At 37.1% G+C, this 25,888-nt stretch overlaps 1 protein-coding gene across 1 annotated transcript in view; it reads left to right on the top strand.

The window, feature by feature from the left end:
• The first annotated feature begins 832 nt into the window (after nt 1–832).
• LOC149078523 (patched domain-containing protein 3-like) overlaps nt 833–25,888 on the top strand; it is a 63,528-nt gene continuing 38,472 nt past the window's right edge. Inside the window, exon 1 of the mRNA XM_089240634.1 lies at nt 833–2,652. Coding sequence (XP_089096760.1) covers nt 1,653–2,652 — 1,000 coding nt within the window. The 5' untranslated portion in view covers nt 833–1,652. The remainder of the gene's footprint in view (nt 2,653–25,888) is intronic.

Raw genomic sequence — 25,888 nt, 5'->3', positions numbered from 1 at the left:
TAATTAATAAAAGAAATATAATTTCAGAATAAATAAAAGGGGTAAAAATAAAATTGAAGGGGGACAATCGGGGGAATTATACAAGGACAAAAATAATTGAAGATAATTCTCCCGATTGGGCCCCCCTCCAATTAAGATATCAATAAATGACATGAGTTGACGGCCCGTGGGCTTCGTGGAAAGTTTCAAGTTGTCCCACCGTGTCTGAAAGGTTGAAGACCCCTTCTTTAAGGTCACAATGCCATAAAAAAAATTATTTTATAGGCCGTGGCTTTGGATTAGCCGCAAGAGCTAATAATGAACTTAAAAACTATTTAAGCTGCGGCTTTATTACGAGGAATTACGGTACTAATTAATTCATGACTAATTAGTTCCCTTTGTCCGTTTCATTGCTTCACCTTTAGGTAACACACATGCAAAATTTTGTAATCGATATATAGGGTTGTCCACTGCAATTGTTGCATGATTTATTGCGTGCGGCTTGATAAGTGTATTGTCTGTAATAAGTTGTTTTTGAGCTGTCCGAAACTTTTGACAGCGTTCGTAAATTGAAAGGTAAAGAGACAAAAGGTCCATCACACACACACACACAATTGGTATCACGAGCGCGTGTCCAACAATATCGCACGTTACGCGCAAAAAAAAGCACGATATAATAACCAAGAAAGTGACGCGAGTGAAAAAGAAACTCAGAGGGTATATGACGTCACATCCCCGATAACGAGATCTCATTGGTCGCCAGTACAGGTTAACACCGCCCACATCGACGGTGACGTTGCCCGGCAGGTGCGTGGTTAATTTTGTTGTTTCCTTGATAACGGTCACCGTTTCATTCAGTGGCAGTTTTTGTTTGCTCCTAGTTCCCGCGGCACCGACACGAAAAAGCTGCTTCTTTCATTTTATTTTATTTTTTTTATCTCTTAAGAGATAGGGGGAAAAAAGAGAGAGAGAGAGAACGGCAATACCGTGTTGTTATTACTTTACCCTCAGTGATCTTCGAGTTCTTATTCGATCTCTGGAGTTGCTTTGCTTTTCCCAACGCGTGCTGAAAGTTCTCCTGAAGGAATATTTATTGCCGGATTTTCGAAGATCGTCAATAGTTTCATTGAACAGAATAATCACAGTCGTGGCCGTCTAAGTTGTTGTTTTGAAAAGAAATTCGACTGTCGACGTTGTTGCTGCTGCTCCGTTTCCTGAACGAGATTGAGGTTGTGAGTCTGGTTCTTTTTTTTCATATTCTAGTTGGAGAAGAAACTGGGTAAAAAGCTTCGAGATTATCTTCAATTAAACAGCATCCGGTTTTCTGTTGAAGTGTTTTTGAACATCTATGGAGAAATATCGACTATGACGTAGGATAGTCTAGTATGCAAATGTACTGTCGTTTTTCTTCAGTATGATATTTTTGACTTCTCCTCCGCTGATGAATTTACCTGGAACGTGATAATCGAAAGAGATATATACTGCGAACGGATATCGGAATCGAAAATGTGCCACCATTTCCGAGTATAAACGTATCCAACGTTTTTTTTTTTTTTTTTTGGGAAAATGCAGTATTGCCTCAGTACTTAACTTCGCCTGTTTCCGGAGATACTATCAGTGTGGTGGATTTTGTCATTTCAAGTCGTCGCCGGTTGGAGTAGTAATAAAAAACCATGGGTCGCTGTGACTGCGTCGACCGTGTCGTATCGAGTACCTTCAGGTCACTCGGCCGGCAGATAGCCAGGACACCCGGCTACTTCGTCATAGTGCCGATCCTGGTGGCAGCTTTGCTCGGATCCGGCCTCCAGAGGATAAGATACGAGGACGATCCCGAGTACCTTTTCACCCCGACTAATGGAAGATCGAAAACGGAGAGGAAGATCGTCGAGTCTTTGTTTCCGATGAATTCATCGAAAAACTTCGATCTCGGCAGGATAACCAGGCCGGGACACTTCGGTCGAGTGATAGCCGTGCCCAGGGATGACGGATCCATCTTGAGACCTGAAATATTCAACGAGATCGACGAGCTGAACATGATAGTCCAGAACCTTACGATCTACTACGAGGACCGGGTCTGGAAATACGAGGATCTTTGCGCCAGGAGAGAGACGGGGATCTGTTTCACGAACGAAGTCATGGAGCTGAAGAGGATAATATACGAGATGGGGCGGAATCCGGCTGCGAACATGACCTACCCGTTGATGGTCGTCGATGGCAAACTGTATTTCCTCGGTGGGGCTTTCGGCGGGGTCGACACCGACGAGAACGACGTGATCACCAACTGCAGGGCGATCAACCTCATGTATTACTTGGACTGGGACACGCCGAGGATGGAACAGCTGGCTAAGTTATGGGAGGCGACCTTCTTGGAAACGATAGACAGTCTGGACTTCGAGCACATCGACCTTGCCATGTACGTCTCCAACACCCTGACCAAAGAGTTGCAGAGGAATACTCAAAGCATTCTCCCTTTCATAAGTGTCACCCTCGCCATAATGTTGTCCTTCTCGGTGGCCACGTGTATGATGGCCGACTGGGTGTCCAGCAAACCTTGGCTCGGTGTGATAGGGTGCGTGTCATCCATAATGGGTGTCGCTGCGGCTTTCGGTCTTATCATGTATTTCAATCTGGAATTCATTGGCATCAACTTGGCTGCTCCTTTCCTCATGCTCGGTAAGTGGACATGTTTTTCCATTTCGCTTCTTCTGTCCTTTATGATCAATTTTGTCCAGTAAGGTTTTGTTTACCTGTAGCTAAAATATTCACACTCATACAGCTAGAGAGGGAAGTACGTTTCGTATTACGTATGAAAATGCAAAAATACTAAGAGTGTGAAATATCAAAATGAGAAAAATTTAAATAAAAACTCTCACCGAGGAAATGAAATGTGTAGGACCGTACAGAGTCACGTGGGAACCGTCTTCAGAGGGGGGGGGGGGAAGGGCAACCCACAACGTGGATGTACCATAAGGCCTAGATGTCTAACAAAGCTTTAGGCTTCATAAGTTAGCTCTGTGGTGTCCTCAGGGCAAGACTTTCAGAGAGGTCAAAGTTTATCTATTTTCTAGTACGAAATGTAAAATCGATACCCAGGTTTTCCTGGCTGGAGCCACGTGAAATATGGAAAGTGAGGACCAGTAAAAAATGCCTGAAACAATTCCACGGACCACTTTTGTCCCGTATTACAAGACATTCCTGTATGTTTAGTTGTTCCGAATTTTCTTATACATTTGTCCCGTTTTTTCACCGATGCCTATCTGAATTTGTAATGTTAAAATAATGAATAAACAGCGTTTTCATGACTTATTATGGTAATTATTGGTCATAACTTATGGCTGTAAATATTCAACTCACGTATTTGTCAGAGGTTCGACTTCCTCCCCCCCCCCCCCCCCCAATTTTTCAATGATTTTTACCACAATTGGAGATTTTGCTGACTGACCACGTATTTTTCCGTATTTACGATCCCAGTTCCTGTTATCTTAATGAAATGTGGTCATTTAGTCATTTGAATTTTTTTTGTCGAATATTTTCCCGTCAAATACAATACTTCTGTTTACTGCGACTTGTAGCAGCCCTTTATTTACCCCGCCCTTCACTCATTTTAGCAGTAATTAGCAAATTCATCGTAAATTGCATTGTTTTGGTTACAATTAGCGATATCCCGTATCTGGAAACTCAATTTCACGCATTTTCCTTGATGCGATATGTTGGACTTACTAGTATGAAGGTACAATTTTTATTTGTACCCATTTGGATATGACAAATATTCGTTACAACGACTGAATAATTTTTCAATTGTATGTGAAAACGCAATTATGAAGTGGACGTAACTTCGGTTCTAAGCGTCGTTTAAAAAACAAGGCCTGTTTTGGAATCACAAAGAATAGCGGGTTTCATGAAAAATGAAAATTAGACAAAAAATATCTATATTTTAATCTAAAATGACGTCCTAAACAGTAGTCGGATTTTGGATACCCCTTAAATCAACGTTTTTCAACCTTTCAAAGGACCAATAAAATGTCTGAAACAAATTGACGGACCGCTTGTGTCCCGTATTACGGGACATTCCTGTAATTTCGGTCGTTCCGATTTTTTTTCATACTTTTCTTTCGCTTTTCAGGTTTATTTGGATTTTTATTATTTACTAAAATCGTGAATTCAAAGTGCTTTCATAATACTTATAAATTATGTTACATTATATAATTATTAACTGTATTATATAAGGCAAAAAATATAAATATTTATCTCAGATATGGTTCAATATTTTTCACAATTTTTCAGAAATTCTAATAACAAATGGTGATTGTATCTACTTCTGGCAACGTATTTGATCACAATTGGCGGTGTAACGTATTTTAACCTACTTAAAATTCCAGCTTACCGTATTTTTCTCAATGAAATATGGTCATCTGATCATTTGAATATATTTTTCGTGAAATATATTTCTTTTATTGCGATTTGTAGCAGTCCTTTATTTTCCCCCACCCTTCGGCAATTAGTAATTACCGAATTGCATAAGACATTATTTAAGGCAATAAATTGAATTTTTTTTGGCAAAATTTAGTGATACCCCGTATTTAGGATAGCATTTTCCTCGATGATGTATGGTGAACCTAAGTATATAGGTGTTAAGTAATTTTTATTTGAATCCATACCGTTATTAGTAATATCAATTACAACGGCTTAGTAATTTTTCATTCAGTTACAATTAAATTATTAAGTCTGCCTGAGGACCACTCCTATGCCATCGTCGCGGACCACCACTGTAAGACCAGTCGCGGCCCAGGCCCTGTTCGATGAGGGATATAAGCCTTTTACCCCGAGGGGTTAAAATGCGGACCACCTTTGGTCCGCGGAACATACCTTAGGTTGAGAAACGTGGCCTTAAATGCATAATAAAAGCCTCCGAAATGAGTCGGGTCTATATCAACGGAAAGGACGAGTTGCTATTGGAATATTAGCCTGAAGTTTTCAATAAAAATCATACCATAATCTGTGATAAATACTGAACATGCATAATTAAAAAAAAAGAAGAAGAAAAAAACAGTAGTACGTATGTAATGGTGAGAAGCATTCGCATGTTGAGTAGAACAGCGGTTCCTGATATTTTTAACCACCGCACATGCACCTCGTACACATTCCTAATTTTCTAACGATTTGGTACATGCCAGAATGTGCGTGTACGTGTTGTGAATCTAACGAGGAGTTCGTACTGTGTAGTTCTTGTAGTGCGGCCGTCTGACATCAATTTTTATTAGTATGAGTGAAGTGTAATGATTGAAGATTTTACCCCGTGTTGCTCTCTGTGACGGGACTTTTTATGGGGAGACTGGCTCACATCACGCCTGGGAACCTTACTTACTTACTAACCGAAACGGCGACCCAGTCCATATTCCGAAGAATTTCTAACCGATAGGTCACCGCCGGGGTAAAAAAGTATGATAGGGGCAGGAAGAGTCAAGAAGGTGGGAAAAATCAAAGTATCGTATCGAAAAATACACGCGTACAGTTAAAAGCAAGGGCTGCTGGGAAGAAATGTACATTGCTTACAAAATTGGGTATGCATGAAATTACACCTGGCACCACCGGAAAGGAGGAAAAAGTGCGTGACATTAATGGGTTCAAAAATTACCTTGTACCAGTTTTGAGAGTAAAAATACAGTGTGTCCCAAAATAAAAATAAAAAAGTAAAATTTTATATGGTCTGCCGTCCTTTAACTTCCAATTAGAGAGTGTTGCCCTGTCTTTTCCGAGTCCAACAAAAGAGATCCTACGCTTTTAACTGCAATATACGCTGAAATATTCGAATTGAAAAATCGGAGAAAAGTTAGAGGACGGGGGGAACCATATAAAAATTTAGATGTTTTTTTTATTTTGTGACACACTGTATTTTCAATTTCAAAACTGGTACAGGGTAATTTTTGAACGCCTTTTGAGCATTTATTAAACTGGAATCATACTTCCATAAAGTGCGCATTAGCACTCACGAGACACCCTATATATTCATAATCACGCGAATTTTAAAAAAAAAAGGCAAAATTTTTGTCATGGAGTTTTCAACACAGTCATACTAAATTTCAACCTCAAAAATAATTTCACTAAAAATTTATTATATCCTGTAGTCCCTCCCCACCCGATTGAAATCTTTCCGCAATACCTATTTGCCCATATTTTTTTACGTATGTCTGATTGAAAAAGAAGATTGAAATGCAAATACGAATGTGGTTTGAGAAACACATATTTGTATGACAAGACAAGCAGCAGCTCGAATGGCGAACCAGGTCACCGCCATCATCTCATTCGATGCGTCTGAGTTAGATGCTTGCGAAACATCATCGCAATCCGTGGGAGGAATGAATAAAACCGGGGAGAAAATCCGTCCGGGCGGAACTTTTATCATCGTTTGAAAAACGGATCTCATTATTCGTTCGTTTATCTTTTTCTGTTCTTTTTATTTTTTCTTCACCGTGAATGAATCATCTTCAAGAAAGAAGTAGAATTCTTTGGCGATGAAATAAATGGATGGACAGGAGAAATACGGCGGGTTTTTCATCGCAGTCGAATCCGTCGGTAACGAGTTTCAAGGGGGACCAGACATGTGGTTCGTTCAATACGACCAGGGGCGCTCTTACCAGACGTGTGGCCCGGTGCGAAAATAATAGCGGGGCCAGAAGCGTCCTGATAAGTTCGAGACCCCCTCTCCCCCTAGATCTGAGTTTTATATATTCTGTGGGAGAGGGGAATCGGAAATTCAGAAAATGAAAAATCATTAACAGTCAGGATAAATGCAGGAAATACCTGTAGTTCCAGAAATTGATGAAAATTCAGAATAAATGCAAGAAATAATTCCAGAAATTGATGAAAATTCAGAATAATTGCAAGAAATAATTCCAGAAATTGATGAAAATTCAGAATAAATGCAAGAAATAATTCCATCATGTATTGGTCACTCACATTCTTGTGTGCACACTGTATTGGTCACTCACATTCTTGCACACTGTATTGGTCTTCACATTCTTGCACACTGTATTGGTCTTCACATTCTTGCACACTGTATTGGTCTTCACATTCTTGCACACTGTATTTGTCTTCACATTCTTGCACACGCTCCAGATCACTCTTTCGGTCACTCATTGACCTAGTCCCCTCTCTCTATGTAGGCAAAGGCGGATTTATGGTGTGCTGTACAAATTTTGCCACCCTACTCCGGTTCTACAATTTTTTTTTGGCCACTCATTCCTCAAACTTGCCGACCTCCTGAACTTGTCACCCTGGGCTATAGCCCGACAAGCCCCCTCCTGTAAATACGAAACTGGGGAACGGAAAAGGTTAAGAATCCCTTCTAACTAGATTATAGTTTCCCAAACCTTGTGTTCCATCGCCCCCTTCTTCAGAGAATTTTTCTCCCATAGGATCCTATACTAAACACTCTGAGCTTCTACCACTCCCTGGACCTTTCTAATGTCGCCCGGGCGGGAGATAATATTGCCCGCCACATTGGGAAACACTGAACTTTAGATTGAAGAAATTAATCCGGACTCACAAACACTTAAAATTCTTGAAAATCCTGGTACTGCCACATCTATTATAACTTTAAATTAGAAAAAAATAATCATGTCAGCGGCTAGTTTTTTGAATTTCGTAGTATGGATATCATTTGTGCGATTCATTGTTTCTCAGTTTCATCCCTCGATAACAATTGACTTCCTCCCTTCAAAGAATTTTAATAGGAATCCACTGAATTGACTAGATCTGAGAACCACTAACGTCACACGTTTTATGTTATCTTTCCGTGTTCGGGTTTGGACCAGTGGTGTGTCAACTTTCCAGTCCGGGCCAGATATGCGGTATTTCTGTCCATCGCGGGCCAGATATAGTATAGCCGAGTATAGTGTGACCATATGACCCGTATTTTACTGGACATTTTCGTAATTTCGGACATTTTAATTTTTTTTAAATTTCTGTTTTCTCTCTTATTTTCAATGAGGCTTACTTGAACTTTTGAAATCAAGAATAAAGTTTTTTCTTTTTTTTTCATGACTTGGTCATAATTGCCATCGCATATAAACGCATTCATCTCACATATTTATTAGATGTACACGTTTTGTTTGGTGTCACTTCAGTTCAGCGCAGTGACAATCCAGTGCCGACGATTAAGCGCAGTGATTGTGTTTTGTAAATAACGATTTCCTTCCAATTTTTTCCAGACTTGGAACTGACGGAGAAGATGTAGTGCTCTAATTTAATTTCTGTTCGCTTCTCCTCTTTCTCCAGAGCCGTTATTATGAATTTCCAAATACTGGGATGACGGACTTCAATAGTGCTACTGAACGAATTATTCCAGCCGTCAATATCATTATTGGTTTTTGCAAAGCCGTCAGTAGTGGCGTCGAACTGATTCCATAATTCTATATAGCAAATTTTGGATCTCTCCTACGATTTCCTCATGTTTGCCTTCCGATTCAGGTGTCTTCGAAACAATTTACAATATCATGCAAATCTTCTTCATTGTCTCTGTAGATAGTATCCTTCGTTAACGCTTCGATACATTTTTTATGACGACGACATAAATTTATGTCAGAAAATTCTATAACCACATCTTATTTTCAAAACCATTTCAAAGAATTTTGAAATTCCTAACTCTGGAAAAAAAGTGGGTAGGGATTTGTTATTTACAAAACACAAGCACTGCGCTGAATTGTCGTAGATTCGTTTTGTTTGGTGAAATAAATTCTTGCCCGTTTCGTCTTGTGGAAGTTCTACTTCCCGCCATTGGCGATATTTCAGAAATTTTAGCCTTGCCTTTGACAACTTTACTTGCATTTGACAATTTTTTGACGATAATTTGTGATATCCCATGTAGATACCGATTTTCTGTTTCTCGTATTTTTTATGAAGGAAGTATGGTCAGCCTAGATATTTATTGTGTTGTGTGCATTGATACTTTTCTACCAGAACACGTTTGGCGGGCCTGATGGAACCCCTTGGTGGGCCGTAGTTTGCCCTTCACTAGTTTAGACGGTTAATAAATAATTTTAATTTTAATTAATTATAACGTATTCATCAAATTTATTTAAATATTCCATTTCTTGGAATTCATCTGATGATAAGATAATCGGACAAAAAACAAAAAATAAAACTCAAGTAGGGACCCACCGAGTCATGCTTTACTACAATGCCAAGCGGGGTTCGCAATAGATGGCAAATTGTGAAGGTCTTTAGAGACTTCGACCCTTTCAGAATCCACCTATAGCAGCGTTTCTCAACTTATTATACGCGGACCAGAGGTGGTCCGCGAAGGCAGACTTGATGAAATTATTCACCCGTCGTGATACCCATTTGGTATTTGGTTTAAATAAAATTATACTTTCAGAATTTACCCTGCATCATATTGAGGAGAATGCAGGAAATTGCGATCCTTACTATGGGATATCACTAAATTTTTGCCAAAAATTGCAATTCATTGCTTTGAATGCAATTTGCTAATTACTGCTAAAATTGCTGAAGGTGTGAAAATGAAGGGCTGCTACAAATCGAAGTAAACAAAAATTTATTTCACGGGAAAAAAATATTCAAATGATATGGTGACCATATTTCATTGAGAAAAATAAAATTCGGTAAATTGGGATCTTAAATAATAATAATCCGTAAAATACGGGACATCGCCAATTTTCATCAGAAACATTGCCAGAAGTAGGCACAATCACCGATCATAAGTAAAATTCCAAGAAAAAATTTAGGACAAAACGTTAAACCTGACAAATATGTGAGAGATGAATATTATTTATAATTTTTGCCGCCATAATTATCGTAATATAGTTTATATTATGAAAACGTTATGTGTGTGTGTATTTACGACTTTAGTAAATATCACAAATAAATATCATTGAAAAAACGGAACAAATGTGTAAAAAAAAAAAAAATCGGGAAAACGAAAATCACAGGAATGTCCCGTGATACAGGATACAAGTGGTCCGTTAAAGCGTTTCCAGACACTTTACTGGTCCGCGTTTTTAGAGAGGTTGAGAAACACTGACCTATAGAATTGCGTGACAGGCGTGGCCGTTCCGGGCCTTGCATTTTGAGGGGCTCGGGAAATGAAATTACTGTAATAGAAAATGACTTTTTTTTTGTAACAATAAAACAAGGTGGCTATCCTCCAACTGAAACCTTTGTGAATGTTCTGAATAATGTAGCGAGTTTAACGAAAATTATTCGTCGCGTGAAGGTACCCCACAAATATTTTGGCACCAGGCGTGCATTTGATAAGGGGTTTCTGTGATATTTCTGGTCATATGAGATACCATGTGCCCCTCTGAAGACCACCAGCTTTCATGGGTTATGTCAGTGTTCACCAACCGTGAAGATGATGGTCCACAAGTACACTTGAAAATTGAATTCCAAAATTAATAAAAGTTTTTAAAATAGTGTATCCTGTGTCGGTATGATATTTCCACAGATAAACAAAAGATATGAATGACTTCCCAGGGCCGCAACTATAGGGGAAATCAGATGGGTCCGGTGCCCTAGCAATCGGATCAGAGGAGGCACTGAATTCACCCTCTAACTGCTCCATAAACGATGACACACGAGGTCATAATGCGTGATTGCACCGCTGATCAATTCGAAATGGGAATGAAACATTCTCTAGCTCAGTGGTTCTCAACATGGGGCTATACGGCCCCTGGGGTATTCAAGGGGGGGGGGGGTGAAAATCAGATGACGGGGAGCCACAACAAGTAGTGGGAGGCACAGAGAATTGTGAAGAAATAAGCTTTCCAGTGAAATATGGTAGGGGAAAATGTGACTACTTTTTCAGAATCCGAAAACCTGGAAATGGAACCTGGACCATCTTAACTCACGTGCTCATAGTCCGGATCGTCATATCCATAGAGCCTTAATGACTAGATCTGGTACTATGATTTTCGAGTGTAAAGTATGTGAATATGTAATCTGTTACTTCCAGCTAAGAATGAGGCCCCAGGACATCACTTTGCCCAGGAACCCATGTTGTTGAGAAGGCCATGCAAAAAACCCTCACAAAAAGGAAGATCATTGAGCCCAGAGATAAGTGCGGACCCACAGAATGATGTGTCGGGAAGTTCGATTTATTGTGCAGGTTCAGTCCATATTTAACACAGACTTATTTTTGCCATATGATTCGGCTCTTGGAAGGGATGATCACCTATCTTCTGGATCCCTGCCTCATGGCCAAGGGTCCCAAAGATCGACTTTATTTATAAACTTTTTGTTCAAAAAATTTAGTTTTGATTAAATCCTATTTGATAAATACAAAGGATCTCGATCTTGGATGAGGGTAGAGGGCCACTGGATGAAACGAGGAGGGCCACGAGAAGAAAATTTCGTCCGAAGGGTCTCCAACATTATTATATTATATTATATAAATTATATCTCCAACACAAGCTTTTTTTTTAACGCATGTGTGCAGTGTACAGTGAGCATTTATGAGCTTTGCAGTTTCACACACAACCGCACTGCCGATTCAGACACGAGGAGCCTCCAGTATTGATTTGAACAGTCGGGGTTGCCAAACAATAGTGTGAGTCGGTCGACTTCAGCCGGCATACTCCCGTAATGTTTATGGCACAGGGTACGCCGCTGTTTCCGCTAGTGTTATTGTTAATTAGTGCCATTTGTTCAGTCACGGTACATTTCAACCTTAGCAATCTTCGCATTTTACACAAATTGCGCCGTTTCAGAAACATCGTGATCTTTGCCTTTAAAATAACCTAGTTTTATCCGTAACGGTAACGATTAGTGCATATTTAAAATGTTTTCCCACACACAAGACGATCGACACATAGTTTTTTCTACATACGTTTTCATATACTGTTATGTACGTCACTTTGCCATAAACTTTACCATGTAATGTTAATATAGTACTTAACTTCCATAGTGCTTAGGATTCAACTCGTATTATTTCGATTTGATCTCACTTACACCCCCTCATAAACTTTATCTACATTTACACAACTGGTAAACTGGTGTTCATGTGTTCGAACTCAGCTGCTTGTTTCATGTAAGAAATGTTTATAAAAATATATTTATATAGATATTTTCTGACCGGATCGAATCTTATTAGGACAGCCATTATTGATGGCTCAAACTCAAACGTCATGATATTCGGGATTATGGCGTCGTATCATTCATAATTATTCGTCGATTTAATATTTCCTTATTTGTTTAGACAGCGTTTTTCCTCTCGTCAAGATTTTATTCTGGATAACCTGTAGAAAATTCCAGTGAAAGAGAGAACCTTCAAATACAGGGTGATAAAGTTCCCGTGTACTCTGTGCAGTTTTTCCTCAAAAACTGCTCATCCGAATACAGTCAGATTTTTAGGATATCTGAATGGGCGAGCGATTTATGAAATAACAACAAATTGTTCACTTTTCAACCACCGAAGGGAAAAACGTCGCTTTATAATTGAATTTTCCTTTTTTTCCCATGGACCACATAGCATATATATCAAGTTTCAATAGAATACGTCCTCCAGAACGGGCGCTACATAGATCGGAGTAATCTCAGTATTCTGACGGGTGCTACATTGGTCTGAGCAGTGTCAGTATACGGAAGCTATACAGACCTATGCAGGCCACGTATGCCATTGAAACTCGGTATATTCGCTATATGGACCATGGAAAAGAAGGAAATGCAGTAAAAATCTCCAACGTTTCACCTCTCTCTCTGGTGGTCAAAAATTGAACTATTCTTTTATTAATAAATAAATTTCTTTCCCATGGTCTTATTAAGATATCCTAAAATTCTGGCTGTTTTCGGCTACTCAGAGTACGGGAACTTTTATTATAATCACCCTGAATAATGAAATGATCGTATTATTAATTCTTTTCTTTTCCCCACTCTCTCTCTCTCTGAATTATGTTGATATGAAGTTTTATGAAGGGGGAAACGTGTCTTCACAAACATTGATAATATTGTACTGTCTATACACAGGCTGTCCTAAATTATTCGCACAGCAGATGTCTCTGCAACATTTGACTTTGGAGAAACATACTTTTGATTTACAAAAAATTTTCAAATGACGTTCAGTTGCTTAAAGTGTAAAAACTTGTTTCAGTGGTCGTATATAAAAAAAAATTAACTTTTCATACAGTGCCCGCGTGCTAAAACTTCCAATTATTGAAATGTACATCCTGCTCAGCAAAATGATTTACAAAAAATATCATATTTTTAAATGCACATTCATCGAGAGATATTAAATATATAAAATTACCATGTTCTGGCAACCTATCACTGTGTTGGCGAGTTTTCATTAGCTCAAAAGTTGACATTTTTAAGGACTGTGTACACAAATAGAATGAACTCGACCATTTCATTATATTATTCCAAATAAATAAAAATTACATTTTTTCTGACAATTGCAGAATTTTCAAAACTTTAAAATTTAATTTACGTTTCACAATTTTCGAACCGCACCCTCAATCATTGGCGGAAAAAAAAATATCAAAGTCAAATATCTCCGGTTAATATTGCATTTAAAAATACAGTATGCAATTTTTTTCTGAATGATTTCTCAGAGCCGCATTTACATTTCACTAACTGGAAGTTTTTGCACGCAAGGTCTACATAAAACGCCAAATTCTCTGTTTTTTTTTATGTATATATATACGAGCCCTTGGAAAATTCATGACAGTTTGAGCAACTGCACGTCGTTTGAAAACTTGTAACGAAAGTATGTATGAAGTCGATGAACAGTTGCAGAAATATCTGCGATGCAAGCAAACAATTTGACAGCCTGTATGATTTTCGGTGATTTTCGGTTCAACTAAATAACCGTGGCAAATGCAATAACCCAAAAGAAATCCTGCTGGAAAGCGTGAGCATAAAATTACTAATGTTATTACATTTAAGGTTGAAGCACAATAGTGAGAGCTCAATATAATGTTTTTATCCTAAAAAATTTGTCAGAAATTATAAATCTCTACTACCATGCGTTGTATATATTACGGTAAATGTGATAAATCGGCTATTACACATTATAACTATAACTGATTATTATGCATACTTGCCAACCGTCTTGGTAAATTTGATAAATTTATCACACTGTTACCGTAAACTTTTACCAGTCGTTGGTAAGTTTTATAAATATTGAAAACATTATCACTTTTAACAGAGATTATGCATAATAACCAAGTGTCGTTGGTAAATTTGATAAATAGCTTACTTGAAATTTACCGCCTTTATCGGCGATTATGCATAATACTGTATTGTAATTGGTGAATTCGATAAATATGAGAAAAATTCCAAATGATTCTAGCATATGTGATGAATACAGTCCGACCCCGATATAGGGACAACAAATTTTAAGATCGTACTCCGGTATAATGATATACTATACGTGATAGTTCATACATGTATTGTATCATATACTGTAGTACGATTTATCATGTTTACCAACGACACGACGCTTGGGTATTATGCATAACTGCCGGTAAAAGTGATAGTTATTTAGTACTTATTAAATTTACCAACGACGCTTTGGTACTATGCACTGGTAAAAGGGGTTACATTTGAAGAAATTTATCAAACTTATACTAAAATGCTTGGCGATTATGCATAATAACCGGTTATTATGCATGAAAACCGGATTCTGTACATTTCCAGTAACATATACATTAATATTGGCATCATTATAAAGACGATAGAAGATTGGGGTTCTACAGCGAAATAGATGTTGGAAATACAGAGCTAAAAGAAAAAGTCACACATTTCAACACTTAGTTGGATTTCGTTGCACTAAAAGTAAAAGCGCATTTGCGCGTTTTGGCTTGTTGCATTATTAATGCAATGAATTTTAAGTTTTCAAATCTAGCACGTCTTCATAAAGTTAACGATTAACATTATGAGGCCATGCTAGATATCAAAACTTATTTTCAGCCAAATTTGCATCAATTTTTCACCATTATCATTAGTGGATCCAGATAAAGTCGGACGACTCCTCGGATACAACCGTAGACAAAGAATAAATTTGAGTTGACCCATAATAAATTACGATAAGCGTATTAACTAGTAGCCTACATTCTTGTGAAATTATTGCCATGATTACGTAATAAGGAGGAGAGTCAAATGTGTACTTTTGCTTTCATCCAGGTACCAACTGGAATTTAATCTCTTAAGTATGTACAGTGAAATCTCGTTACAACGATGCTCGATATAACGATCAGTCCCTTTCTACAACGACATATTTTTTTTTCAAATCTTGTTTGGAATCGCCCATAGTCTAGTATTAAACTTCTTCCGATACAACGATGTACTTTACTATCCTCCGTAACGATATTTTTTAGGACATTTTGAAACACAGCCACAACGATATTTTTTAATATTTCGCTCGAAATGTCCTTGAATATATTTTTCAATCTCGTCATATATTTCTCCCGAGGATGTCTAACAACATCGGTATTCGTTACCACCGTGTTGATGAAGTTTCTGGGTATCACTACTTTGTGTGTGATACATCAAAGTGTATCAACCACGATAACCTTTTTACAGAGGCAATACTTGTAACTGAATTTTGTTAATCAACTAATCAATTAAAAAAAATTTCCGGTGAATTAATAGTCAAAAGCTTATTTTTCGGTGGTACTAACAATTCCGATTTAGAACCAAAAGCAGCAAAAAGTTGATGGCACGTGATGATAGTGTTGATTCTCGATATAACGATAATCTCTCTACAACGACATTTTTTCTTGGTCCACAGACTCAGAATATCGTTTTATCGAGGTTTCACTGTAGTTATATATTTTTTTGAATATTCATAGATATTCATACAGGGTGGATGAAGAGTCCACACACACATTTTAAAAATAATTAACAAATCAATCATTTGACATAAAAGGCGCGGTTTGCACTAAAATACTTATAATGGCCTCGAGTTTTTTTTCGATAAATTGAAAAAAAGTTCAAACTCATGGGGGGCGCTGTAAAACCAAATACTCGAAATGTAACACATAAAATTCAACACAAACAGTGCTTAATTAACGTTTATGACAATTCGCGACACATAAAACTTCCATATTTTAATTTTTGAGCACTAACGTAACTGAATTTTTTTTAATCAACTAATCAATTAAAATTTTTTTCTGCGAGTAAATACTGTTACTCAAAAGCACATTCTCCGGTGGTGCCCCGATTTAGAAAAAGATGCCAACAGCAGCATAACTTTGATGGCGCGTGATGATAATCTTGCCTTTCGATACAACGATCATCCCTCTACAAGGATATTTTCTCTTATTCCACAGAATATCGTTATATTGAGGTTTCACTCGATTCAAAGAATCACAAATTAATCATCAAAAAGTGAAAAAAAGTGATCAGTTTCCACAGTATGCTGCTCTCTTAATGAAGCCACGAGTTTTTTTTTTTCCTGTCTTCTCTAACGAGAAACCAGTAGCATGGCATGGCGTGTGCACAAGTTTTTGACTGTCTACACAGAATAAATAACAACAATAATATAAAAAAAAGAGTAATATTAAAAGAATGTCTTCTCCCCTCTTGGAAATAAGATCTTGCTCATGCAGGAAGTCAAACAGCAGGCGCACGTAGTACGTATGCTTTATGTGAACACGTTTTGTCCAATATCCATTCCACTCGCGTTTCCTCGCACGCATTTCAATGCAATGGAGGTATCGCTCGGGGCTGCAGGTCGGCCCCGCGCGAACTCTCATGATACCGTTCGTACGTATTATGACAAAAAAAAAAAATAAATGAGTAAAATACTTACTCTTACGTGTCCCACAATGTAGTGATTCCCTGGTAATACGCGGAAAAAAAAGAGTTTATTAAATTTATCATCTCTCTCTGCAGTAAAACCAGCTTTTGATAATAATTCATTTGAACAATTTCAATGCAGAAGAAAAAAATTGATTTGATGAGTTTGAATTTGGTACAAAATATACAGGGTGATTATAATTAAAGTTCCCGTACTCTGGGTAGTTTTTTTCCTCAAAAACTGCTTATCCGAATACAGCCCAAAGTTTTAGGATATCTTGATGGGTGAGAGATTTATGAAATAAATGAAACAATAATTCAATTTTTCGACCATTAGGTCAGGAAGTGGCCCTTTTTTTTTATTGAATTTTTACTTTTTCCCCTTCATGAGCCTTGTAGCGTAGAGGTCTTTAGCCATTTTTCTAGTCGCGAGCGCTGCCTGTACTCGTCATCAAAAGAAGAGAACCCTTACGGCAGGTTTATGAAATTTTATCAGGATGTTTTCAATCCTTCAAAACAATTTGTACAAGGTGATTACTTAAAACGTTGATCAAGTGCTCGCGAGCACGAAATCGGACACGAGCATCGACTCTGGTTGCTTCAGAGAGCGCCGTGGTGCTCGCGAACAACGGGTTGTAGACGCCTGATGTAGTGTATATACCAAGTTTCAATGGAATACATCCTCCATCAGGCGCGTCATTTGGGGGGGGGCGTTGCCCCCTGGCTTTTGAAAATACACTAAAAATGGTATATATATATATATATATATATATAGGATGCCAATATATATTATATATATATATACACACACACATACACTGAGTACATGTACTTTGCCCCCCCTGGAAAAAGTTGAAATGACGGCTCTGTCCCCCAGAACGGCCGCTAGATAGGTCGGCGTAGTGTCAGTATGCTTACGGGTGCTCCATTGGTCTGAGCAGTGTCGGTATACTGAAACTACTCGGACCTATTTAGCGCCTGTTCTGGTAGACGTATTCCATTGAAACTTAGTATATACACTATATAGACCATTGAAAAGAAGGAAATGCGATAAAAAGGTGCCAATTTTTCACCTGGTGGTCAAAAATTGAACTATTTTTTTTATTGCATAAATTTCTCTCACCGTGGTCTTAAAATATAATGAAAATTTGGCTCTATTCGGATGAGAATTTTTTGAGGAAAAACTACTCAGTGTACGGGAACTTCAATTATAATCATCTTGTATATTTGAATATGCATGGGAAAATAAATGGTAAAAAAAATCCATCATACAAATTTCTTTTCTGAATTTTCCTGTTGTTTTAGAAAGCACTTAATCTTTAAGTGTCATTTCAGTACAAAACACGGCTATGTAAATATAATACTTTTTTTTAATCTAGAAAGTGTGTATTTCTTGTCGGTGTCGTTTTTTTTTAGTTCTGCTGAAATTTTACGTGTTCAGAGATTTATAAAATCGCACCAAATTGAGGGAATAGGGAAATAAAATTTAATTCGATGAATAAGTCTCTAATGGAAGACAAGGTCAGTGAGGGTCCATTCCTAATTCTTGTAGACTTGCTATAGTTCAGTGTTTCTTAACGAGGTGTCCACAGATCACTTGGGGGTTATTGGAGGGGTTTCAAGGGATTAATGAAACTGGAAGAGAATAAAATTAACTTTTCTTTTACACTATTGTGTCTTGAATATTATTCGTTAATACAGGGGTCCGTGGCATTCGTCTTATTGGTAAAGGGATCCCTGGCCTTCGTCGTAACTGCAAATAGGTCCTCGGCCCTCGTCTTATTGGCACAAGGGTCTGCGGAATGCAAAAGTTTAAGAACCCTTGCTATAATTACTGAAAAGACAAAAAAAAAAAAAAAAACCACAATTTTTAGGATGTTATCATATAAAGTGGATGAAAACTGAAAAATGATCGATTATCATGAAACGTGTCCCGTTTTTATTGCTATAGTTATCAACGGAAAATTGAAATTTAATCAATTTGTTAAGCTCAATTTTAATGATTTCTTTGGAAAAACTTTTCCATAAAAGCGAAAAAGATAGAAAAAAATGTCATTCCATTCGAGATCGTAATGTTGAAAGCGAGGTTCATTAACATCATTCGGGAATTGACCTGGCCAGCTGTCTTTGACGTTATAGTCGAAGTATTGCGTTGAACGAGTCAAGTTCGTTCCAGTTCCAGAGCAATCCCAGAACAGTTTTTGGCATTGTACAACTTGTATATCTTCAACCTATGCGAGAAAAATTTGAAAATTATCAATTAATGTAATAATACATAATAACTAGCCTTACAACCCGAAAAAATTTCGTAACTATTATTAATCTCGTTGAAAAATTGCGTTATATTATCCCAGTTATCTAATGATCTAGCTAATTTATATACATATGAAATGGACAGCATTTTCTTCTTTATAAAAAACCACAGCTACTGGGTGTGGTTGACAAAACATTTTGGGACAATAGGACAATATCATTGGTATTTATCACTTAATTAATCGGACAACGTATCGGCTTAATTTATGGCTTTGCGTGCTGGCTGCTTTCAAGTTTATTAGCCGTTCATGTTTGAATAACCTCTACAGAAAGAAATAAATAAATGATGCATAAAAAAAAAAGCAAAATAGCATTTTCGAGAGGCACAATGGGGTACTTTGTTAGTACAAATTGTCTTAGAACCATGACCTAACTCGGAAAGAAAAAGTTATTTTGTCAACTTGAGTAGGCATTTTACCGCAGAGTTGAAGGAAAAATAAATGAATATTTTTTTTGCCAAAAAAGAGGTCGACCTAGTTTTCAACATGCATGTTACAAGTTGTGAGAACAGAATACAAACAACACAATATGTTCAAAGATTCAAAAAAAAAAAAGATGATATAATTTGTTAAAATTAGCCAGAACTTTTTTTTTCTTCATTTTAAAAATGAGATCTGCATTTGAATAGAACTTTTTCAGATCTAAAAAAAATCTTTTTAAAAAGTTAATATAATAAATAAATAAGTAACAATATATATATACACACGGCGAAGAGAGAAATTTGAAATTCGGACTGTGTAATTCAGTATTTGTTCTACTAACCTTTTTATATGGAGAGATGAAGGGAATATTATTATTATTATTACCTTAAATTACGTTCCCGATGCCCTTCTTCCAATTTAACTATTTTTAGAGGTATTTCTAAATAAGAGCTCTTGTGATGTTTTTTCATACTTGATTGAGAAGTAATTGAAAGAAATCCGATTTGAGATTTCAATTATAGTTTCGATCGTGTTGGAAATATTCTAGCGTAAATATAGTTGTTTAATGGAATATATTTAATTTTTTGGATGAAATTGAGTTTTAATAGAAAAAAATGCCACTTTTGAAACGTAAAGTTGTGATGGAAAATGTTTTCAAATCGATCGAAAATGATTTGTATTTTTGCAGGGTTTCGGACTCCATTCAATGCGTTTTACCCGCATTTAATGCTGTTTTTTTTTGTCAACTTTTCTCCTTTTTTTTGTAATTCAAAAATATCTCAGTGAATAAAGAACGTTTAAGTTAACGTTAACTTAACAATTAAGACACGTTAACACTTAAGAACGTTTAATTTTTTTTTATCGGCCTCAATAAAGACAGGGTAACAACTTTCTAATTAAATTTTTTGAAGACAAGGTGTCCGTATAGAATGTTAGTTTTTGTATTTTAGTAACTATATATACAACTTCTTGAAGCATGAATGACTTTATCTGTAGTCTATACATTATTTGTATACTTTTTCTAATTGGAAGTATGCTTCTAGGATCAACGGTTCGCCAGTTATTCGCTGTGCGAGGGGTTAGCTTAGGGGGAATTACTGATGCGATTTATCCCGATAAGTGCTTATGAGTTATACTGATGATTCAATGTCAGGTTCCGAAGAGGCTTCAGGAGTTGATGATGAGGTTTTAGAAACTGCTGATGAGGTTTTAGGAATTGCCGATGAGATTTCAGGAGTTATAGTGATGCGTTCTTATGAGTTTCTGATAAGGTTCTTGTGAGTTTCTGATAAGGTTCTTGTGAGTTTCTGATAAGGTTCTTGTGAGTTTCTGATAAGGTTCTTGTGAGTTTCTGATAAGGTTCTTGTGAGTTTCTGATAAGGTTCTTGTGAGTTTCTGATAAGGTTCTTGTGAGTTTCTGATAAGGTTCTTGTGAGTTTCTGATAAGGTTCTTGTGAGTTTCTGATAAGGTTCTTGTGAGTTTCTGATAAGGTTCTTATGAGTTTCCGATGAGTTGTTATGAGCTTCCGATCAGTTCTAAAAGGAAAAGATAACGAGATGAGTTCTTGGGAGTTTTTGTTATCTTCTGATGAGTTCTCCTCATAATTAGTTCCGAAAGAAAAATTACGAGATGAGTTGGGATGAGTTCTCGTAATGAGTGCTTGAACAAAAATTTATATGGCTGCTCAACGATGAAATCATGACTACACACACACACACACACACACACACACACACACACACACACACACACACACACACACACACACCAATCATGCCATCGTTTTACTGTGAAATAACCTTGAAACAAAAAACACACACACATATTACATACAGATGTTGACATCTCTTTTAAAAAACATTTCTTTTTATAATACATCCAAACAATGACGCTATTTTTATTTTTTCATTCTCTTCACGTTATTCCGACAAAAAAAACCTTTTTACCAAAGAAATACATTGAAAAAGCAGGAATTTTCGCTAGTCTCCGTGAAAGGAAGACATAAAATTTTAAATGTATTTATCTTCAAGTCGTGCTATAAGTAACCTCGAAAGATCCGACGACGAAAGCTAGACGCTGAAATTACTACTTAAAATACATAAAAAGAGGAAAATAAAGTATTATAAGCACGGTATTTTTACTTTTACCTTATTTAAATAAGAAATCATTGACTATATATATATTTCCCGTCTGTCTGTGTAATGTAAGAAATGCTCTAAACTATCCAGAGAAAACAAAAATCATGCAATAGTCGAACAATAGTATCGTGATCCTTCGAGATGGCAAACACATGCGCAATTACGGCTAATTTTGGTCATATTTCTGTGTGTGTGCATTTTTTTGGTTGCATGGCAACCTCATATGTTGCAATACGTCTCTTACGAGAATTTGTGAATGAACAATTGTTAAAATTTTTTTTTTTTGAAATTGTGTGTCGAATGTGCCTTTTCTGTTAATTCACGAATATTGAATTAGTGTAAAAGCGATATTACAAGTTATATTGGCGACATATTGTTTCTTTTCTATTGCCATCGGTAGAAATGCGTTTTATTACAGCGTTAAGCGATTTCGAAGCTAATATTTCTGGTGGTTGTAGTTTCATGTTGCGTTCCATAATATTGATCCTCTGTGTTCCTAACTTCGAGCCGATCTGCCCGTTAAAAAGTCTCGCTACAGAGAGCAATAGGCCTATAAACGGTACAAATATACAATTATTACCCTTCATTCACTTAACTTCTGAAATATAGATTGCAGCACTGAAAAATCAGACCCAACACTAGATACGCACTCAGACTGTTACGTACACACACTCGCACTTTCATCACAACTCAATCGGTAGTAAATTGCCCATAGCGATAGATCGGAGTTGTGCTCGGTTTGAAAGAGAAGAAAAAAATATTGATCCGAATTCAGTCGATCATTAATTCACAATTTTTAAATAAAATTCTAAAATCTCAAGCAATTTTTTTTTTCACATTCAAATTTTGATAACATACTTATATTACGTGCATAATATTTTTTAAAATACAGAGTTTACTTTCAAAACCAAATAGACTGGGGGCCCATCCGGATCTTGGAGCTGGGCCCCTATCGTAAACTTATAATGTGAAAAAATACAGCAAAAAATAATAACACGATTCATCCCAGGGCCATTTGGGACCTCTACCCTGTTGGAGGGTTCACTGTCGATGCATATATTTACTGACGTATTTTTATTTCATAAGTGACGTTTCTTTGATTAGAATTTTTATATTTATCGGAAAACAATTTAATTTCACAAATGTGCATTAAATTTCCTAAAAAAATTGTTGAATGGTTTTGTACTGGGAAATTTAGGTTAGAGCTTTTCTCTGCGTTCTTGCATCGAGTTAAGTACCAAAAATGTATGTCGGTGTAAAATCGATTATATAGGCAACATATTTTTGCTTATGTTTAATCGATCGGTAGGAATGCGTTTTACTACAGCGTTGAGAGATTTCGAAGCTAATGCTTCCATTGATTTTTGTCATTTCATTTTGTGTTCCATAAAATTGATCCAAATTCTATTATTCATCAACAATTTTTAAACAGAATTCTAAAATCTCAAGCACTTTTTTTTCCCCACGCAAATTCAAATTTTGGTAACATAACCAAACCGAGTTGGGCCCCATCCAGATACTAAAGCTGGGTTCCTATCTTATATATAAATGTGAAAGTATGTATGTATGTATGTATGTATGTATGTATGCTCTTTATACAAATCTACAGTTTTAGACCGATCGTCGCCAGATTTTGCATATATACCAAACAGGTCCGGGATTGAACCGTAGGATACTTTAAAAGTTCGTCAGAGCTGGGCAAATTCCCGAAATGGGCAAAAAACTGTCGGGCAACAATGGTTTTGGGTCCTCAACAATCACTTTCGGAACGTTTACTTTGGTTACCGTGGTTCCCAACGATGCATTTCAGACGTGTATATGCCTTTACAATAGTTTGTCACATCCTTAATGCTGCCATTATAACAGTTTATTTCTTTATACAGGGTATTCCTGTATACAGGGTGTCCTGTAAGTGCCAATGTGGCCTTTATCTCACCAACCACCCATCGTTGAGGTATAGTTTCAATTTAAAAAGTACTTAAAAGGAGTTTGAATAATATTCGCTGCAGAAGCTGGACATCTGACGTCACTAACAACAGAGAACAACAACTACGACGATAAAACAGGGAATAAAAATGTTCTACGCCAGCTGATGAACTCAATGCTTGCCTCAAATCATCGGCACTCTACTTCACCAAACACCAACTCTGGCCATATCGCTACATTGCAATTTACTGCCATTAGTGAGATGGGTTGGAAGTGAAGGTTCTGTCTATCGGTGGTCGCCTTAACACTCTGGCACGAAGCTAAAAAATTATCATTATCCACCAACATGCGAGTTCAACTGCAAAATAACTCGGCACTGCTATCATTTTCACATCAGTTGATCAAACTTGGCAATGGAAGAATTCCCGTAGACCCAAGCACTGGACTGATAACGTTCCCAAATGGATTTTGCCAGTTATTATATATATAAACTCAGTTCAAGAACTTGCAGACAAAGTCTTCCCAAACATTCAACAAAATGACCAAAACCATGAGTGGCTTTCTGAGAGCGATTCTGGCACCGAAAAATGACAGTGGGAATAAGATCAACGAAAAAATCCTAAAAATTATTCCAGGAGACTCCACATCTTACAAATCGGTTGACACTGTCACAGACACGTCACAGACATTTAGTTCTGAATCCTGCAGAATTTCTGAACTCCTTTGGATATTCCGGGTGTGCCACCACACAATTTGACCCTCAAAGTCGGAGCACCAATAATGCTTTTAAGAAATTTGGACACACCGAGACTCTGCAATGGCACCAGACTCTGCGTGAAGAAATTTCACAATTGCATCATTGAAGCAACGATTCTAACTGGATGAGAAAAAAGAAGAAGAAGTCTTCATTCCACGTATCCCAATTATCATCGAAGAAATGCCATTCACTTTCAAGTGATTACAGTTCCCGATTCGTTTAGCTTTTGCCATGACAATCAACAAAGCGCAAGGGCAGTCGTTAGCAGTGGCAGGTATCAACTTACTTGAGCCCTGTTTTTCACACGGACACCTTTTCGTCACCTGTTCACGTGTTGGTAATAGCAAAAATTTGTACATCTACACACCAGATGGAAAAAGAAACAATATTGTGTATCCACAAGCGATTGCCTGAAGATTTTAATTAAAATATTTAAAAATAAAAGTAATTTTTTTTTTACTTGATGCAGAAATTTTTTTCATTAAGATATAATTATTAAGCTATACATATATAAATTTTTTACGGGGCGGGCAACGTCGCCGGGTATCAGCTAGTCTTATATATAAATGTGAAAGTATGTATGTATGTATGTATGCTCTTTATACAAATCTACAGTTTTAGACCGATCGTCGCCAGATTTTGCACATATACCAAACAGGTCCGGGATTGAACCGTAGGCTACTTTAAAAGTTCGTCAGAGCTGGGCAAATGCCCGAAATGGGCGAAAAACTGTCGGGCAACAATGGTTTTGAAACCTCAACAATTACTTTCGGAACGTTTACTTTGGTTACCGTGGTTTCCAACAATGCGTTTCAGACGTGTATATGTGCCTTTACAATGGTTTGTCACTCCTTTATTTCTGTTATTATAACCGTTTATTCCTTTACAACGGTTTGTCACCATTCCAATCCTCCCAGTAATTAAAAAAAACCCGGGAAGCGCCGGGTATTTCTGCTAGCCTATATACAGGGTGTCCTGTAAGTGCTAATGCGGCCTTTGTCTCATCAACCGCCCATCGTAGAGGTATAGTTTCAATTTAAAAAATGCTTAAAGGCGTTTGAATAATATTCGCTGCACAAGCTGGACATATGACGTCGCTGACAAAACTGGGAATAAAAATGTTCAACACTAACTGATGAACTCAATGCTTGCCTCAAATCATCAGCACTCTGTCACGAAGTTAAAAAATTATCATTATCCACCAACATGCGAGTTCAACTGCAAAATGACTCAGCACTGCTATCATTTTCACATCAGTTGACCAACCAGTAGACCCAAGCACTGGACCGATTACGTTCCCAAATGGATTTTGCCAGTTGTTAAACTCAGTTCAAGAACTTGCAGACAAAGTCTTCCCAAACATTCAACAAAATGTTGCCATGAGTGGCTTTCTGAGAGCGATTCTGGCACTGAAAAATGACAGTGTGAACAAGATCAACGAAAAAATCCTAAAAATTATTCCAGGAGACTTCATATCTTGAAATCGGTTGACACTGTCACAGACTCAGCGCAGACAGTTCTGCATCCTGCAGAATTTCTGAACTCTTTTGATATTCCGGGTATGTCACCATACAACTTGACCCTCAAAGTCGGAGCACCT

The sequence above is a fragment of the Pholcus phalangioides genome, unplaced genomic scaffold (assembly GCF_987345545.1).
Source record: "Pholcus phalangioides strain wild (caught in Gottingen) unplaced genomic scaffold, Ppha-v1.0 ptg000013l_1, whole genome shotgun sequence".
Classification (NCBI taxonomy): domain Eukaryota; kingdom Metazoa; phylum Arthropoda; class Arachnida; order Araneae; family Pholcidae; genus Pholcus; species Pholcus phalangioides.
The sequence above is the reverse complement of the archived record's forward strand: the minus strand, read 5'-3'. Positions and strand labels throughout refer to the sequence as shown.